This window comes from Chenopodium quinoa, unplaced genomic scaffold, assembly GCF_001683475.1.
Source record: "Chenopodium quinoa cultivar QQ74 unplaced genomic scaffold, ASM168347v1, whole genome shotgun sequence".
NCBI lineage: Eukaryota > Viridiplantae > Streptophyta > Magnoliopsida > Caryophyllales > Amaranthaceae > Chenopodium > Chenopodium quinoa.
The window spans coordinates 1,702,665-1,723,239 of NW_018745275.1; the positions used below are offsets into that span (position 1 = coordinate 1,702,665).

General features: G+C 35.2%; 1 protein-coding gene across 1 annotated transcript; it reads right to left on the bottom strand.

Annotated features, from left to right (window-relative positions):
• Nucleotides 1-7,194: 7,194 nt before the first annotated feature.
• Nucleotides 7,195-10,985, bottom strand: LOC110711439 (protein ALUMINUM SENSITIVE 3). Its single transcript, XM_021889818.1, has 3 exons — nt 10,495-10,985; nt 8,487-8,732; nt 7,195-7,664 (listed from the first exon to the last, which is right to left on the bottom strand). The coding sequence occupies exons 1-3, from the start codon at nt 10,726-10,728 to the stop codon at nt 7,350-7,352; spliced, it is 795 nt and encodes a 264-aa protein (XP_021745510.1). The 5' UTR covers nt 10,729-10,985; the 3' UTR covers nt 7,195-7,349.
• Between the last annotated feature and the right edge of the window lie 9,590 nt (nt 10,986-20,575).

The following is a 20,575-nucleotide window of genomic DNA, read 5'->3' on the forward strand; positions in this document are numbered from 1 at the left end:
TATAATCTAGTGATTCATCAAATGGATGTCAAAACGACATTCTTTTATGGAGATCTAGAGGAAGAAGTGTATATGAAACAACCCGAAGGGTTTGTTTTAGAAGGACAAGAAACTAAGGTGTGTAAATTGGTTAAGTCATTGTATGGACTTAAAAAAGCACCAAAGCAGTGGCATCGGAAATTTGATGACACGATTTTGTCTTTTGGATTCAAAGTGAATCAAGATGATAAGTGTATATATAGAAAATTTGATGACAAAGGTCATGGTGTTATCATTTGTCTATATGTTGATGATATGCTTATCTTTGGTACAAGTCTACAACAAGTAGAATTGACCAAGGAATTCTTATCCTCATCTTTTCAGATGAAGGATTTGGGGGAGGCGGATGTCATTTTAGGCATCAAGATATTTCGGGACAATGGAAGGCTTATATTAAGTCAATCTCATTACATTGAGAAAATGATCAAACGGTTCAATATGTTTGATAAGTGTCTCGTGAACACCCCCATGGAACCTAATGTTAAGTTGGTTAAGAATTCGGGGAAAACGATTTCCCAATTGGAATATTCAAGGATAATTGGATCCTTGATGTATGCCATGACTAGTACAAGACCGGACATTGCATTGGCTGTGGGAAAACTTAGTAGATTTACTAGTAACCCGGGTGCACAGCATTGGTTTGCAATTAGAAGGGTCTTGAGGTACATTAAGGGTACGGTAGACTATGGTCTATCTTATAGTGGATTTCCTTCAGTTTTAGAAGGATTTTCGGATGCAAGTTGGATCACTTACAAAGAGGATGACTCTTCTGTAAGTGGTTGGGTATTCATGTTTGGGGGAGGTGCCATATCATGGTCTTCCAAGAAACAAACTTGCATCACTGATTCCACTATGGCAGCAGAGTTTATTGCTCTTGCTTCAGCTAGTAAGGAAGTTGAGTGGTTGAGGAATCTCATGCTAGAATTGCCTTTATTGTCAAAGCCAATGCCACCTGTGGCAATCCATTGTGATTCCAATTCGGCGTTGATAAAGGCTTATAGTCAAGTGTATAATGGTAAGTCTCGGCGTATTTCTCTAAGGCATAGCCTAGTGAAAGAGCTTATCAATGATGGGGTCATAAGTCATGACTATGTTCCAACAAAGTTGAATTTGGCGGATTGCTTTACAAAGGCAATGCCAAGACATTCCATCATATTTTCTATGAATGGAATGGGGTTATGTCCTAAAACACAAATTTGTGAAACCCAATCTAACGCTTGAAGAAACATCAAGTCTTAGATTCAATGTGGTTGAATTGCAATTTTGTTGTTTGTTAGCAATATTTGATGACCCATATTGCTATGGTACTTGTGATGTGCTAGGTTGCGTCATTTAAAGTTCTCAAGGGTTTAGAGTTGAGAAGCTCTAAATGTAAGTGTCTTGTCACAAGGGCACATTCACGTATATGAGAACCTACCTATATAAGTTTGAAGTTTAGCCGCTTCAAAAAGTCTAGATGGACATATAGACTTTGATGAACTTATGATAGATACGGATACATGGCTGTATAAAAGTGTCAAGTGATGATTAATTCGATTTGTCTTGTGTGTACTTCACCTTCGAATGATTGGATATATCTGTTTGATTCAATCCATATGGAAATCATGGGATATGATCATCGTTAAGTGTGTTGTACTAGGTGTCAATTCAATCCAAAGGGACATTGACATTCATGCATGAGATGTGGGTTAATTGCAAGAAGTGGAGAATGTTTAAAGGAACACTCTAAATGGGGGAGGATTGTTGGAATATTTAGAGTGTTGATGGTTGCGCGCTTGCGAACCATGAGTAGCGCCCGCGCTAGGTACGCGCGGCCGCGCTAAGGTCACGCCTAAACCGCGGACCTCACTAGAATTTGTATATTTTGAAGGGTGCAGTTGGCGCGGCCGCGAGTCATAGATGGCGCGCCCGCGCCTAAACCACGTACCACTCTGCCTTCCTTTGTGAATTTCGAAAGTTCAGGAGAGGCGCGCCCGCTTCTAATTAGGAGCGCCCGCGCCTCCTGGTGGAGCGCCCGCGCCAGTCTGTTTTCGCGAAATTCTGACGGTTAAGTCTTTAATAAAAGGCTTGTTTTTCCAGATTCGAAAGAAGATAGAAAAAGTATTCTTCTTCTCTCCCTAAGTATTATTCACAATTCCTCACAAACTTCTTGCAAACTTTTGTGAGAAATCTCTTCCAATTAATCCTATTTGTGAATTGATCATCTTTTCTTCGATTCTTAAGTGCAAAGAACGTTAGGCTGTCTTTTGTATCTCAAATAGTATTTCCGATTAAACCCAAGCACTATTGTGGGGGAAATTAAACTCTTTAGGAAAGTGTTTACACGCCTAAGACAGTGTATCAAGGAATTAGACTCAAGTGGTCACCGGTTTTCTCATGTTCATGTTGGTTGTTAAGGCTTGGAGTAGAGGCAATTATATTATCTTTCACAACTAGTGGTTTCATTGTGTTTTTCTGTAATACTTTGATAAATTGGTGTTTGGTTGTAATACATTGAATTGTATTTGGATTATTGTATAATTCATTATTAATTATAAATAGTTAGGTTTTGTTCCCACAATTGTTAAAGTAGTTCTTGTTATTGAATTACTTGAAAACCTAACAAACATATCGTGTGTACTTATTTGGATAAGGTAATAGTACTTAGATTGTGAAATTTCCTGTAAAATTTGACTAGAAATGCTTATTATTTAATATATTAATATTTACGCAATTGGTTTAGGTGTTTGCAAAACGAAATTAATAACATCGAAGTTCAGGACACCATTGGATTATCTATATGTCCCAAAAGGGTAGGAATGGTTAAATCTCGTCCTTCCTCACTAACAAGTTATTTAAACTATTTAATGACCAAGCAATGTACGAAACAATATATACTTGCCCCTTTCTATCAAGAGTAAGCACACACAACTCATAATTAATCTCATTACTTTTTTAACCTCTTTTTTTTTATTTATTGGTTTATCTAATTTTTTTTTTCTTACTGTTGTTTGTTCATAAGTCGTCATTGGATGCTGATTAGAGAATTTTCCCCCACCCAATCACTGTCTGCCATGTGGACCAATCAGGTCCTGCCATGTGTCATCCACATGGACCAACAAGGACTCGACACGTGTCAAGCAGCAATCATTCCAGCATGGACCTATCGCGCCACGCCACGTGGCCAGCTGTCTGCCCACCAGGAAAACGACCACCAAGCCCCGGTTTCCGAGAAAAGGCCTAATCAGCCCTAGATTGACCTAAACCTAATATTGAGCGCGCATCCCGAGGCTATAAATACAGTAATTAAGCCTCCATTTAAGACTATTCAGAATTAATTACTCTCACCAAGAGAAGCCTAAACACACGTGCTTTCTGATTGCTAGACCTGACTTAGCAATTAATTGCACTTCCTGATCACTCCTCCCCAAGAGGAACCAGATCACCCTTTACTTTTCGCACCTTTTTTAACTCCACATACAAGTACTAACTTGATCGTCAAAGGCGGAGCTCCCACCACCCGGAGTCTCCGTTTTATTGCAGGTACAGGCGCACGGATCCAGTCCCGGAATTGTAATTCTCCCGTAGGATTTCAAAAAACCCCGAAACAGATGCCAGTTGTGATTTTCCCCCAAAAAGGAGAAGCTTTTTTCTTCAATTCTTTGGTAGATTGGTCGTCAGATAGTGTGCATCTCAAAGGAGCGTTGTCCGTATAAGTATCACAGTTTAATCTTTTTTGTTACTTGTTGATCATATGGGTGCTGGTGGTGATAAGATGAACTGATAGAGGTTATAAGTGATGGTTTTCATGGTGTTTGAGAAGAGTTGGTTGTATATTGTAATGTTGCAGATGTTATATGCTGGAAGTATTGGTGGTTTTAGATGCTTTTAATAATGGCATAGTGCCGCATAGGTCAATTTTATGGAGAGATGCACCCGATTTTTTTGTAGGTTTAATTAGTATTTTATGTCCATATGTAATGCATTCATATCAAATTTGTGTACAGGGCATATAGAACGTTAATGAATATCTACAAAGGATCTCGGAAAACAAAGCTAATTCATGGAATGTCATTAAGGTAGATGTTGTTGGTTTACATTATATTACAACGGTGATTTAAGCTTTATGTGTGTATTGACATTACTAGAAAAAAACTTATTATTTGCGTTTCAGTGTTCTCAACAAACAGGCGGAGTTGATTGTTGCTATTATGTCATGAAGTATATGGATCAAAATGTCTCACTTATATTACAAAAAGTGAACGATTGGGAAATGGTATTCAATAAATATTATTTTTATATAATTAGCGATTGCTTATGTTACATGAATGTATGTATTACTAATACATCTATTATTGTGTATGTAGCATTTCTCTCTTGAGCCATTCACTAAGGAGGTGATCGATGATATTCGTGAAAGATGGTGTAGATTTTTTTATGATAAATGTTTGTAATTTAATAAGAATGAAACTAGTACTCAAAAGTTCGCGGAAAAACTTATTTCAATTTTTTTTTTCATTTTTATAGCACAGAGAATTTTCATGTATGTACTTATTTTATTAGAAAATTTTCAATTATTAATATATTTTAGTTAATTTGGTCTTTATTAGTTTAAATTAATAAAATATCGTTATTTTTTATTATTCATTTGTATAATTATAAATGAATTTTAATATTATGCATGTTTAGGATAGCTGCACGTAGTAGCCTACATTACATTATACACATCACCTCTAATAAATAGGTGACTCATTAATTTTACCATATGCATCGCCTTTACTAAATAAGTGACACATAATTTTTATTATATGCATAGCATTTTTGTAAATAAATTAATTATAAAATAGACCTTACGCGTCGCCTTTAAAGTAATATGAGACTCGAAAACTATATATTTCACGTTGCATCTAAAGAAACAAGTGACTCATAAACTATATTATAGCGACTCTTATACCTTATTTTATGCATCGCCTATAATCAACCAGGCGACTCATAAACTATCCTAACGCGTCAGGTCATAGGCGACACGTAGGGGGGTACCTATTGTGTCGGTGCTTGTACTGTCGCCCTTGAAGCGACGTGTAAGATGGTTTAGAGGCGACTCGATAGGTGTTTTTGTAGTAGTGGTAACACATGTCGTCACCATGTTATCCCTTTGCGTTTTAATAATATTATACATTATTTTGCATATATATCTTAGGATATTATTCTAGTTCTAATTTTGAAAACATAATAATATACTCCCTCCGATTTTTTTTAATTGCAACTTTTGCTATTTTAGTCCGATCAAAATTAAATGCAACTTTCTATTTTATTTCTATTTTGGGTAAACAAAAACCTTCAAAATTACTATTTTACCCGCTACTTTACCACTACTTTACTAAGTGGTGGGCCAAACTTTCTCTCTCTACACACTACTTTACCACTACTTTACCAAGTGGTGGGCCAAACTTTCTCTCTCTACACACTTTAATCACCTTTAATTAACCCCACTACTACATACCCCTTTAACTTTTGCCTCGTGAACCGCAATACACACCAAAGTTGCAATTAAAAAAAATCGGAGGGAGTAGAAGATTTTTTCCATCACGCGAGTAATGCATCGAGGAAAGGATCTTTACCTAAGATATGATTTTCTAGGTCACGAAATAAGTTATATCCCAAGGACTATAAAATGCAAACGTAATTCCAATTTTTTAGCAAACACAGATTTTTGAGAGATATTTCGAAAAGCTCAAAACCATCCTAGGAAACAGCTCATTAGTTTAACAACTGTTAGTGCACACGCCTTATTGTGGTTTAATTTGTATTGCCTCTTACCTTTGCTTTGAGTGAAAGCACTATTAAGGGATTTTTTTAGTGTTGTAATTGAATCACTAAGGGCCGGGTTAGTGATTGGGTAGTATTTGTGAGTTCAAGTGCGATTGCTTGTGAGTTCAAGTGCGAGCTGAGTGACACCTTGAGCTGGGTGTGAGCTGAGGATTGTTTAACTAGAGTAAGATGAATAATCATTGTAATTGCTTTTGTTTTTCTGAGTTGATTAATAAAAGTAATTAGGGTAGGGAAGCCATAGGCTCTAAGTTGAGATGACCCTCGATAAATCTCTGTGTTTTTATTTTTTCTCTTTGTGTTTTAATTTTCGTTGTGCAAGAAATAGCTTCTACTGGTTCCTTCTAATGGAGAAAATTAATATAATTTTGCTATATTCTACCATACTAAATTCAACCACCAATCCCCTTTTGAGTACCAGTAGCACTTTCGCAATGAGAGATGGTAATCACATATTGCTTAAATTGAACTTAAGTTTAGTACGAACATCAAGTTGATTAAGTTGAAGAAATATATATATTTTATTTTATTGAATCACAAATTAAAAGTTGTTATGCCCAAGGCTCACCTTTCCAAAAAAAATTATTAACAATTAATGAAATAAATAATTAAATGAATGAAAGTAATCATATTTAAGTTTACAAAAATAAATAAATAAATAAAAAAACACGAAGGTTAATAAAAGGTTGGGTTTAAAATTTACTTCCTTCGTTTTTATATACTTGCAACACACTATTCTAGCATGCACATTAATGAATATGTTAGGCTAGGTAAACGGACAAACTAATTGATAAAATTTTACCACCGGTTAGAAAAAGTAATAAGGTTCTACGGTTTAAATCTTACAGCTTATTTCGTTTGTTTACCTAGTCTAATCACTTCCTCAAATAGCGTGCAAAGAAGGTGTGTTGCAAGTATAAAAAAACAGAGAAAGTATTATTTGGTTTGAAATCATGTCGAATTCAAATCAAATTGGGTTAATATCATTTTGGGTTAAAACTTAGATTGAATAGGGTATTTGTCGAGTTATATTCAGGTCAGGTTAAACTAGTTTGGTTTGAGTTCAAGATTGATCAAATCGGTTTTGATTTAAGTTCAAGTCGGGTCAAATCGGTGTCGGGTTCAATTTAAATTGGGCCGAATTCAATTCGGATTTGGGTTGAGTTCAAATCGGTTACAGCTCGAGTTGGGGTCCCGAATTTCTCGAGTCAAATCAAGTCGGTTACAGATTGAAATAAATGATTTATTTTGAGTCAAGTCGAATTGGTTTTGACACCTCTATTTGGAAACTAAAGTCGTGAGGACTCTAACACGACTCCACATATTTATGTTTTCAAATACAAAAAGTCATTAAATATTAGATTTCATTTTTCATAGAATCTCTTAACAAGCATTGTAAACGAAAGGAGTAATAAAGTTTGTACCATCTCTAACCATCTGTATTGAAAAAGCCATGTTAGATAGAGGCAGGACTACAAATGTCAACCACGACAACAAAGGCATCATTCAGAAGAAAAAACCTTAGCTTCCAACTGATAAGCTTTAGTGAAAAAATTAGGCCAAGATAGATAAGTAGATATGATACAACTAACTGTGGAGGCTCCTAGTAACATGTTCATAACCACAATTTGTAGTTGAATGGCTTCCAAAGGTGATGCACCACCCATAATCATACCAGTCATTGCTCCTGGAAGAGAAATTAGCCCAACTGTTTTAGCATTGTCCAATACCGGGGAGAGGGCAATTACTAATGATCTTTTCACTTGTTCCACTGTTGCTTGACGTGGTGTTGCCCCAAGTGCTAATGCTGTCTCTACCTGTTTATAAATAGTGGGACAATAATTGTGAGATATTATAGGACGTATGAAGTTTTTTTTTTTAGATTTTTTTTTCTTTTGTTTACATAATTACTCTTTTCATCCTCAAATAAAAGTCAATTTCAGCTAAAAAAATACTACCTCCGTTAAATATTAGTTGTAACTTTGGGATATTATTTATGAGATATAAAATATTCCAAAGTTGAAACTAATATTTAATAAAGGTAGTAAATAAAACCTTTATTTCTAGATAAAAGTCTCATTCGTATTTATTGGACACTTTATTTACTTTTATAATCAACCAAATCTCACTATCTTATTTTAATACACACTTTTATTCAACGAAATTTACTATATTATTCATTATATTCACCTTTAATTAATCAATCTCATTATCTTACTTTTTTTAATTATTTATTGTTGAGACAAATCTTTGATAGAAAAGTTTAACAAATTTTTAAGCTTTGATATCATTGGAACTTTGTAGGAGATTACAAATATGCACTAGAAGTCTAGAAGTTGCAATCTTATGTACATGTGCAGATGATATCAACTATTACGCTAGACAGTCATGCAGTAAATTGGCTTACTAATCAAGGAGTCACTTAAAACATTAAGACTACATGTATTAGAAAGTGTTCCATCAGAATTTAGTCCTACAAAGTTAGAGGTGTGGCATTGTCACGGTTAGTCCCTCAATTTTGTTTTCATTTTCATTTTCGTTTTTTAATTTTTTTTTTATTTTTTGGATTTAGTTACTCATTTCATAAAAAAAAAAAACAAAAAAGGAAAGGGACAAAAAAAAAAAAAAAAAAAACCTACCAAGCTAATTTGGATCTTAATATCATCTCGAAGTCTCTTCATGGTAACACCAGTAGTAGTCATAGCATTGCCAACCATCATACCAGCAACAGGAATGATATACCTCGGTGTAAAAGGAAACACATTCAGTACTACTAATGTTAACATTGTCACTGCTGTTCCTATCAATATTGAAGCACCTGCCACATACTTCCCTCGTGGCACGTGCTTTGCACGCTGCCCTGCTGTGTATCCTGCCACACTTACCTGTTTAACAAACACACACCTATCATCACTTAACATAAATCAAATCATGTCATTACTTTACATAAATCTAATCATATCATCAACATTTTGGTTAATCACTTCATCTAAAATTTCATTATATAATTGAAGTAATCTTTTTGTGGACCGTGTAACAATAACCTCTGTTAATAAATGTTCTTCTCAATTCGACTACATGTGTGTATTTGTAATGCATTATTTTGACCATATATATTTAGCTGCGTATTAGTAAAAGAAAGATAATATTTCATAGTTGAATATAATTAAGATAATAAATGATTTATTAAGACCAAAAAAATTAAGACTGAACATGACTTTGCATGCTATGTTTTATATATAATCTAATAGATTTTTCATCTACTTTTATAAAATGTCAAGAATCTAATGAGAAAAACAAAGGAAGTAATAAATAATTAAAAAAAATCATGGAATTCTCATCTTTTATTCTTTTATCTACTACAAAACCATCTTTACTTTTAGCTTTAGATGATGTGTCTCTTGTGACAGAGTTGCATATGCATTTTAAACATGAATTTAAAAAAAAATAAAAAATAAAAAAAATAAAAAATAAAAAATAAAAAATAATTACACACTTTAAGATTTTCTAAGGTTGTGTTGGTTAGCAAAAATTTATTTTATAATTTCAACAATTCTAATGTAAAGTTCATTACATGAATTGTCACATACACAAAACACAACTAGGTAAACTGATAAGATTCAAACAAGTTATCAAAAGCTGATAATCAGCTAAAATTGATAGATTATCAAATTTTGATTTAATTAGCTAAGATATAAGCTCTATTAGCTGATAGGCACTTAGGCAGCTAACATGGGTAGCTGAAAGAACAAGACATTTATACGTCAGCTCCTCACAGCAAGCATCCATACAACTAGTTTGTCTTTTGCTAACAAGTCCAACTTGTATTACAGACTATATCACAAATGTCATTATGTTGATGGAGAAACTAATAAAATATTCCCCACTACCATATTCTAAAACTAGAAGATCCTGAAGATCTTTAATTATTTCTAATTGCAATTAATCTAATAAACTATCACTCTTTAACCAACTATGTCCTTAGTTTTTTAAATCAATTACATGTTAGTATAATTGACATGTTAGTATTTCCTCAAAAAAAAAAAAAAAATACATGTTAGTATGCTCCAAAATACGTCATCATGTAAACTGAGGAGAAAGGGGTACGAAATATGGATCCTCAAAGTGTCTCTATTGAGGTTAAAACATAGTTTGATAATTATTTTTTTGTTTATTGTCCAATCAGTTGAGGTTCTTTATTAGCCAGATATAGTTGATCATTAGGTGGAAATTTTAAAATATTTATAAACACGGTATAGATCAATTATAGGACTTTAATCATCACCTATTGTTTTTAATTAAGTGGCTGTTTGACATAATATCAAAAGTTCATCATCCTAACTTAACAAGAAGACCAAAAATTGGAAGGAAAAAAATTGTGTTAGAACAAAACTTAGTATGATAAATTACGTTTTATCCGAATAAGTTACACTTTAAAAAATTGTATTAGCACGAAACTTAGCACAACTATTTCATTATTATCCTAATATGTTATACTTTAAAAAATTATTGTTGTTAACAATAGTGGGGATCACATCCTCTCGTCGTGTCCTCATTATATGACATAGTGACTAGCTAAGCAAGTAAGGAAATGTTCAAAGTAAAATAATCTAACCAATAATTAGAGAGTGAGAAATAATGACTAACCATGAAAAGATAAGCAACAAGAATCCACAAAATATTGCTCTGAGTAAAGATGAACTGAAGAACAAAACCAATAATAGAAAGCTGAACAAAAGCTCGGAAAATGGAGTAGATCATCTCTCCTTCTAATTCCAGCTTCTGAAAATACGACAACACGACCGCCAACAGAACAACTGCCAACGCCGCAACGGGCTTCAGCATTCCTGTAAAGAAATCTAACCACCATGCTTGATCCATTATTGATCACTTATTACCCTCCTAAATATTTGCTCAAAATTACGTGTGTAATAATTTATCAAAGTAGATTTTTTTAAAAGAATAATGGTTGGAAATAGATTGAGAGGAGGATTTTATGTATGTGATAATTAGAAAAAGCCTACCTCAAATGAGATAGTGCACAAGTTTAACTGGTGTTGAATTATCTGGGACAGAAAAACTGGTGAAAAAGGCTAAATTCTTCCAAAAAGGTTGAAAGATTGATACTGGTGTTTGCATTATCATTTACTATCAATCAACTTTTAAGGCGTTTGTGAAAGTAACGTTACGGACGTGTACGACCACATACGAAATCCACTTGGCTGTTTAATTAGATTCTTAGAAATATTTTTTTAAATTAATTTTTTTTTGAACAGTTTTTTTATAATATCATATTAATTATTATTTGGTCACACCCATAGGCCCTCAAATAAAATATTTTATCAAAAATATATTTATCTGATAAACTTTGTGATTTTCGCTTGCTTTTTACTTGAATTTTTTTTACTATAAAATGAACTATTCATTTTGTTTCTCATATATAGATAAAATTCCTGATATAAAAAAGATAATATTTTAATTCACAAAGTTTCATATGTGGCTGGTCACAGCGTGTGGTTGGGATTACTTGATCAGGGGTTACACGGTTGGTCAATGATTATTCGATCGATCAAAGGTTACTCGGAATGGGTTACCCAACCAATCAATATTTTTGTGTGCCTCAACTGGCCACACGATATGGCCAGCCATAAAGAAAGTGCGCTGATTTTAGTTTTATAATAAATAAAAAAATTTAGAACTAAAATAAATTGCAATTCTTTTTTTCATTGGCTAAAATATAACATTTTCCTATGTGACGCTCTATCTCTAATTTGAAATTTCCATGACAAAAAAATTTTGAAAATTTCTAATTTCCCATCGTATGTTTACAAACAACAAAGAATTTCATTTTTTTGAGTTAACATTTTGTCCTTTTTATTTTCACTTTTGATTAATGGTCGAATATGCTAGCTCAATGATTGATATTTCTGTACTTAGCTTTGATCCCTTTAATTTCATTAATCATATATCTAAATAATAATATTCCTATATCAAAATAATAATATTGATATTCTTAATTTTTGTAAAAATTTATCATAATGTTGGTTCCATTAATCACCCAAATAAATCATTTAATTTTATTTATGATAATAAAATAATAATCTTATGTGTTGCTCTAATAATTTTGATTTTTTTATCGTAATCCTATGTAGCGTTTTAAAAACTAATCTTACGTGGCATAATCCTATTGTAGCGTTTTAAACATATTTATCCTATGTGGCATTTTTTTTTATTATAATCATAGGTAACGCTTTTAAAAAAAAACTAATCTTACGTGGCATAATCCTATTGTATCGTTTTAAAAATATTAATTCTACATGGCGCTCTAATAATTTTTTAAAAAATTAAAATCCAACGTGGCGCTCTAAAATCTTGGGAAAAAAATTCCCTTTTATAAAAATTAAAATCCTACGTGGTACTCTAAAATCTCGTGGAAAAAACCCCGTATATATATATACTAGTTTTGTGCCCGGACGATACTCAGGTTGTTTATTGAATTTTAAGATAAATCTCTTAGCTTGAATGTTAAATACAGTCATATAATCACTTTTGGTGACGCAAGATATTTAGAAATGCAATATCATGCTTAAATTATTTTTACGAAACTGAAAGTATTTTTCCTGATTAAAACTTATATTTATATTATTAATTATCTATTATTTTAAATATATTATAAATGGATCTTATTTTAAAGAACTTTTCAAAACGAATTTTATGATGGAAATAGAATCGAGTTATTAGATTTTTAATTAAAAGTTATGATAAAATTTTATATATGAAATATTAGTAGTGTATCGATAATAAAACTCTATGCAATATTTTTATCTTCAAAAATCTATCAAAATTTTGATTATTTACCATCATATGTGTCACAATAATATCTATTTGTCGCCTACGTGGCACGACACTTGGCAAAAAACTGGAATTCCAAGTGTCATTGTCTCGTGACCTAGCTGCGAGGCCAACTTTATTTGTTAGTGACTATTTGTGCCCTTTTTATAATGTAGGATATTTAGAAATACGATGTCATATCACTTATTTAATTAAGTAATAGTGTACTGTACTTTTTGTAGTTTATTTTGTGAATATTTATATTATTATTGACTTGAAATTATTTTTATTGAACTTAAATTGTTTTTTTTTACTAATTTTCTATTACTTTTTTTTGATAAATAAAATATATTATAAATGGATCTTATTTTACAGAACTTTTTAAAACGAATTTTATGATAGAAGTATAACCAATTTATATATATGATATTTATTAAAAGTTAGGATTAATTTTGTATATATGAAGTATTAGAAGTATATTGATAATAAAACTCTATACAACATTTTTATCTTAAAAAAAATTATCCAAAATTCACTTACTTAGTATCATATGTGTCACAATAATATCTATTTTTCGCCTACATGATGCGACACTTGGCGAAAATCTAAAATGCCAAGTGTCACTGTCTCGTGGAATGGCTGCGAGACCAGGGTTATATATTAGTGATATGATATGATATTAGACTAGATTAGATGAAGTAAAATGACCTATTTTTGAAATAAAATTTATACCACTAGATATATTTCATCAAATTCGTAATAGAAATAAAAATTTATAATATTTTTTTAAAAGTATATTAAATATCGTGATCTTATCCATTAATTATTAATTGTATAACACTTGAATTTAATAAATTGTAAACCTCTTTTTCGGTGGTTTATAATTAATTAGATTAAAATTCATATTAAGAGACATTCCCTCTATTTTTTTTAAAGGCATCAGTTTGACCGATACATTTTCCTAGATGTAAATTTAACCATTAATATCTTTAACTATCTATTAATAAAATTTGTTTAGTTAAAAATAAAAAAAAAATTCTATTAATAAAATTTGGAATAAAATTAAATTATAAAAATACACATTGTGACTAATCTAATGATATATTCTATTATAATCTTTACGTAATTTAAAGTAGAAAAAAAATTAAATCAAACATGAATAGTACAAAAATCAAAGTAATGCACTTTCAAAAATTAGGAGTTGTTTCAGGGTTTTTTTTATCCCTCAGGAGAGTTACGTCACCAAGATTGATTTCCCGCCGGCTGTACTTGGAAAACAACGGAAGCTCCGGGTGTTCGGAGTTCCGCCTCCGATGATCAAGTTAAAAAGTGTTCGAAGTGATGTAAAAAGTGCGAAAAGTAAAAGTGATATTCTCATATCGCGAGATCAAGTGTTTTCTCTAATGTGAGAGAATTAATTGTGTTGTAATAATTGAACATGTCTCCAAAATGGGGTAAATATCCCTATTTATAGGATCATAGGTAAATGTGCCCTTACCTAGGTCATTCTGACCTAGATTTGGTGGGCTGCGCCGCTTTGCGGCTTTCTCGGGAATTGGGCCCTGAAGGCCATCATTCCCTAATGAATATCTGTATGCCACGTATCAAGTCCAGGAGAGTCCATTTGGACCCCTTATTGAGTGACACATGTCACACTATTATTGGACAACGTGGCGGGGGTAAAACTCCCCAAATTATTTGCCCTTCACAGGGGTGATGTGCCATGCCACGTGACATCTGTGACAAGTGTCACACATGCATGGGTGGACAGTATTTTTACTCTTTACCTTCTGGAGTAAATGTCAGGGTTGCCCCTGAAACTTTTACCCCTCTATATATATGTTTTCACCCCCCTCATTTTCGCATATTCACGAAAAATATTTCGAGAGAAAATCTGACTTTTGAGAGAATTTGCTTATTACCCCTTGAGTTCAATTGCCTGCAGTACAAATGTCCGAAGAAGTTCCAACAGTACCTTCTATACAAGGTAACCGTCTGCTCCATCTCTTTCTTGTTCTTTAATTTTCCGTTTGTGTTTGTTATTCCTTGTTTTTCAAAATGGTTTCACAAACACATATGGCACGACCTAGGGTAGCTGTCAGCCGGTCACCAGGGACGGCTGAACCTAGGACTAGGAATGCCGCATGCCCCCACTTGGACTCCCCTCTGCAAACATCCCCGAATCCAACCGTCTCTGTGTCTGTGCAAGACACTATGGTCAGAACTAAGTGGATGGCCTAGGGCCCTATAGATGATGAGGAAGACGGTGACACTTTTAGGGTGCCAAGAGATGACTCCATCCTGAACGAGTGAGATGATGGGTTTGATAATAGTGCATCCGGTCTGAACAAGGGTCATCCCTGTCGGATGCTGTTTCAGGCGGTTCCAAAGATAGAATTGAGCTGCCTGTATCCCATGAAGAGCTAGAAAGCTCTGATTCTGCCTCTGACTCTGAGGAGGAGGTCGCCTCTCCTAAAAGAGGATAAGGGAAAGATTTTTCCTCTGCTCGAGAAGAATTCACTCCCTATTTCACCCATATCTCTGCTCGGACTCAAAGAAATATGTTAAAAAAGCTTGAAGAATTCTGAGACACCTATGTCATGGGGGTCGAATATGAAATTCATGTCCCTGACATGGACGATACAATCGTCTGGCCATTCAATCAAAGATATGGGGATCAATGCTTTGGCTGTTAAGAAGCAGCGATACAGGCGAGCTTAAGATTTCCCCTGGACAAGGACGTTGAGAAAACCCTGAACAGATACCGCCTGGGTGTTTGGCATCTTGCCCCTAATTCGTGGGTGAACGTTCTTGGGTACGTCGCCGCATGTAAGATGCAAGGGGTAAAATCGGGCTTCGAGGCCTTTGCGTCGATGCATTATTTGAGCAAGGCTCCTAAGGTAGCCGGCCCTGGGTGGTACACCTTGACTTGTCACAAAGGGTTCATGATGACCCTGGGCAAGGAGTCTAAGTGGTAGAAATGGTGAAACTGATTTTATATCATCTCCTCGCCAGATACCAGACGGTACCGGAAGTATAACACTTGGAACAGGAACCATACCTTCTAGGCCAGAAGGCGATCCTCCCGTCTGTTCTTGATGAAGGCTGGGATCAAATTTTGACGCCTTGCTTATTTAAGGTTGATAAGTGGTTTATTTGACCACTTATTGTGTAAATTTAAACCCGATTTTGCGATCATTTCCCCTCTTTCTAACCCAATTTTGAATGAAAATGTTTTGTCTCGGCTTTCCCCCCCTCTTGGTTTGTGTTTGTCCATGTTTTGCAGGTCTATGGACTCAATTAGGCAGGCTTTCGGTGCATGAATCGTGTTTAAGACAAGAGGATTGAAGATTGGAGAGGGCGCTCCAGGGGAGCGGGCGTGCACCTCTCATGGAGCGGGCGCTCCTCGACTCTAGCCACATTCTGCCCAAGTTCAGGTGCTGTTAGGAGCGGGCGTGAACCTCTCATGGAGCGGGCGCTCCTCGACTCTAGCCACATTCTGCCTAAGTTCAGGTGCTGTTAGGAGCGGGCGTGCTCCTCACCAAGAGCGGGCGCTACTCCCTTTGAAGATTGAATCTGCCCATGCTGCTGGAACAGGGGAGCGGGCGTGCATCATGTGAGGAGCGGGCGCTCCTCCCTGACACTTTCAAATCTGATCCTTCATTGAAGCATTCTGGAGAGGGCGTGCAGCCGAAAGGAGCAGGCGCTCCCAGCTTAGGAGCGGGCGCTCCTCATTGTGGAGCGGGCGCTCCTCGCTGGGAATCCGTTTTCTTTTGACGGATTTCCCTATGTGTTTCGGGGAGTATAAATACTTCCCCTTTAGCTCATTTAGAAAGGGGGTACAGTAGCCTAGTTTTCAGAAACCTCTCTTAGTTTGAAACATTCCTTAGGATTAATTTAGCTTAGTTTTCATCAAATCAAATCATTGTATTAGTGAAATTCAAGAATTATTCTCAAAGTTTGGCAATTTGTATTCAACATTTGAAGCTTCAATTAGTAATTTCTCCAACCTTCTTCCTTTTAATTTCAGATTTTATTTGGTATTTGCATGTTATTTAAATCTTCTTAGTTCTTGGTATTTTGTTATTGGATGATAGTTATTTCAATTGTTAACCACTTTTCCCCAATTATTGAAGTATTTAGAACTCTAATTCTTGATTGCATGTTGATAAACATGAGTTGTGAGTAGTCTTCTTGCTAGGGGTTGGGTGAAGCTCGACCTTTTGGGTTAACTATGCAAATGTGGGAGAAGCATTGATGTTTGTATTGCAATTAAATTGATTATATGAGATTGCTTGTTAGTTCCTCATGATAGGTTTAGCTACCCTTGACTAAGGAGCTTGATAGTATGATATGCCTAATTTGACATGGAAGTGAAAATTGAATACGTCATTACTTATTGTAATTTGATTATGTATCATCTATTGCTAAACTAATGAGGAATCTAAGTTTAGTAGTGTGAGTTGTTTTCTAATTGCATGAGGTTGATTTTACATATAGTCCTTGCTATATCTTGTCTATTTTACTCCCCGTTTGCCTATTTGCCTTGGTTGAGTGGATCTCATTCCCTAGTATCTTTAATTCATTGATTTAGAACCATAGTTTGTTTGTCTTCTTGACGAACCCCAATTCACCAATTGACTTCGAGTTAGCTTAAGTGTAAAGATCTTTGGCAATCATATCCCGTTCCTTGTGGACCGAACTCTTACTTGTCATTATGCTTGGTTTGTAAGGTGTTTGTTAATAAATGTGTTTGATTGAGTGTGGAATGTACGACCGTTCTAACGCCCATCAAAATGGCGCTGTTGCCGGGGAACGGTGTTGTTGATAGCTAATTGATTACTTGAGTCTAGTTCACCATAAAAAAAATTTCAAAAAGATTGTTTCTTTTTGGCTACACTTGTAGCCTTGGTACTAATTGCGTTTGTTGAGAGTGTATGCGCAGAACTCATAACAGGATCTTGGTACCTTACGATCCCGAGATTTAGAAAACTTATAGAAGGAGAAAAAGAGCCGGTTCTAGGCCGTTTACTACTCCCCCTGCTAGGGAGACCAATTTCGAGGAGGGTCGAGATCAAATGGGTGACGCAGAACCACCACCTCAAAGACCTTTAAAGGAGTTGGGAACTCCGGGAGCTTATAGAGCTTCAAGCGGCATTGCTCCACCCGTTACTCAAGCCAATGACTTCGAGATTCGGCCCGCAATGATTAATTTGATTGAAAGGAGGCAATATAGTGGAGCAAAACATGAGAGCCCTCTTGCACACTTGAACGAGTTCGAAAAATATTGTAACACGATCAAGGTAAATGGGGTAACTCAAGAGTTTGTGAGACTAAAGTTGTTTCCTTTTTCTTTGATAGGAAGAGCTCTTGAATGGCTTGAGAAGGAGGTGAGGCCTAACTCCTTGAGAACTTGGGACGAGGTCACCACGGCGTTATTAGGAAGATTCTATTCCCAAAAGAAGACGGCCGAGGCAAGAGCTTTGATCCAAGGTTTCCGTCAAAAAGCTAGTGAAACCATTTATGAAGCATGGGAACGATACAAGGAATATCAAAGGGAGTGCCCTCATCATGGCATTCCGTCATATCAAGTGCTTCAAAATTTCTATGGGGGCTTGAGCCCACAAGGAAAGACTAGCTTGGATGCAGGAGCGGGTGGCCCGATTATGAACAAGACGGAGGAGCAAGTCATAGAGATAATTGAGGATGTGGTGAGGCGCCACATGGATTGGCAAGAAGGAGAGAGAGATTCTCTAAACAAGGGAGGAAATGCGGTTTACTCCGTTGATCACCTTAATGCCATCAACAATTTGACCTCCCAAATCGCCAACCTTGGAAAGGAGATGACGTCCATTAAGGCAAAACTAGAGACCTCTTGTTCAACACAAGAGCGTCCCTCCCAATCTAAGGGGAGAGGTATGAATTCTAACTCTTCTCCCTCTACTTCTAATAACATGCCTCATGGATGTTTGTTTTGTGAAAATTGTGGGTCTTATGACCATGATACCTCTTCTTGTAATTATGATTTCCAACCCCAACCCCAATACGAAGATGGTAATGAAAATGAAAATGAACAAGTCAATGCCTTGTCTTATGATAATAGACATAGGAATGACAATCAAAGATACTTACCACCAAATAGAAGAGAACAAGGGGGGAATTCCTATAACCATAGAGGAAATGATTACGATTACCATAATCAAAATCAATGGGGAAGTAGGAACCAAAGGGACCAAAATCCCCAAGGTAACTACAACCAACAAGGTGGTTATGGTAACCATAATCATAATAATCAAGGAAACTATGGGAATCAAGGGCAATTTCACCAAGGGGGAAACTCTAATAATCGGAACAATTGGAACAACAATAATAATAGAGGTTCTTCTAATCAAAATACGTCCAATTCGAATGTTAGAGGTAATAGGGCTTCCCAAGACAACCACTATGCACAAGCACCACATAGTAGGTCTAGCTTGGAGGAAATGATGGAAAATCAAACTAAAACGTTCAATTCTTTCATGGCCTCAAGTGAAAAGAAATTTAGTGAAGTGATGACCCATAATAAAATGCTAGAGACACAAATTTCACAATTGGCCAATGCTTTGAAGGAAGGGACTAGCACTTCTAAACTACCACCACAAGGACTAGATCCTAAGAGGCCCGTAAATGTTATATCAACAAGGAGTGGTAAAGTTTTGGAAGAAAGTGTTCCTAAAAAAAGCAATGAGAGAATGAACATGAGTGAGCCTCCCTTTAAAAGTGATTTTGAACAAGAGAGAGAGCAAAACCATGATAATGAAAAGGAGAAAGAATGTGAGAAAGAAAAAGAATTTGAGAAAGAGAAAGATTTTGAAAAAGAGAGTGAAGAGAGAAGAGAAAAAGAGAGAGAAACAAAACAATTGCAAAAACTACCATATCCTCACAAATTTGTTAGAAACAAATTAGATGTGCAATTTGGAAAATTTCTTGAAACATTGAAACAAATTCACCTTTCAATTCCTTTTACCGATGCTATCAAGCAAATGCCTAACTATGCTAGGTTTTTGAAAGATATTTCGAGTGGAAGGAAAAAGTGTGAATTGGTTGAAACGGTGAGTCTCACCGAGAATTGTAGTGCAATTATCATGAACAAGATGCCACCCAAATTAAAAGACCCCGGTAACTTTTCTATCCCATGTGCAATATACAAGATGCAAATTGATAATGCTTTGTGTGACCTAGGGGCTAGTGTTAGCCTAATGCCATACTCGGTATACCAAAGACTTGGGATAGGGGAACTTCTACCCACCAACATCACCCTACAATTGGCCGATCGCTCTATTAAATTCCCAAAGGGTAAGGTAGAGGATGTTCCTCTAAGGGTGGGGAAGTTTGTAATCCCGGTGGATTTTGTTGTGTTAGAGATGGATGAAGATGTTAACATTCCAATAATTCTAGGAAGACCTTTTCTTGCTACTTCGGGTGCTTTAATAGATGTTCAAAGTGCTAAAATTTGACTAAAAGTAGGAGATGAGGTGATAGAATTTGATTTGAATGAGAGCATGAAATATCCAAGCTCTAGTCTTGATAATTGCATGATGATTGATACTATTGATTCTATTGTAACTTCTATGCATGAGCACTTGCTCACTACTAACGATGCCCTTGAGAATGTCCTTTTGAACAAGGAAAAGATAGGTGACCAAAGCAAAGAGATGGCATTGTATGAAGAGATGCTTGAAGGAAGTACGGAATCAAGCAATGAGCAAGTGTGCATGTGAATCACAACACATGATGCATTAGAAGTAGCTACCTCAAGAGAAGGTAAGGGTGTTCCAATGGTAGAGTTGAAACCTCTACCATCACACCTAAGGTATGAGTTTTTGGGCCCCAATTCAACTTTTCCGGTTATTGTGAA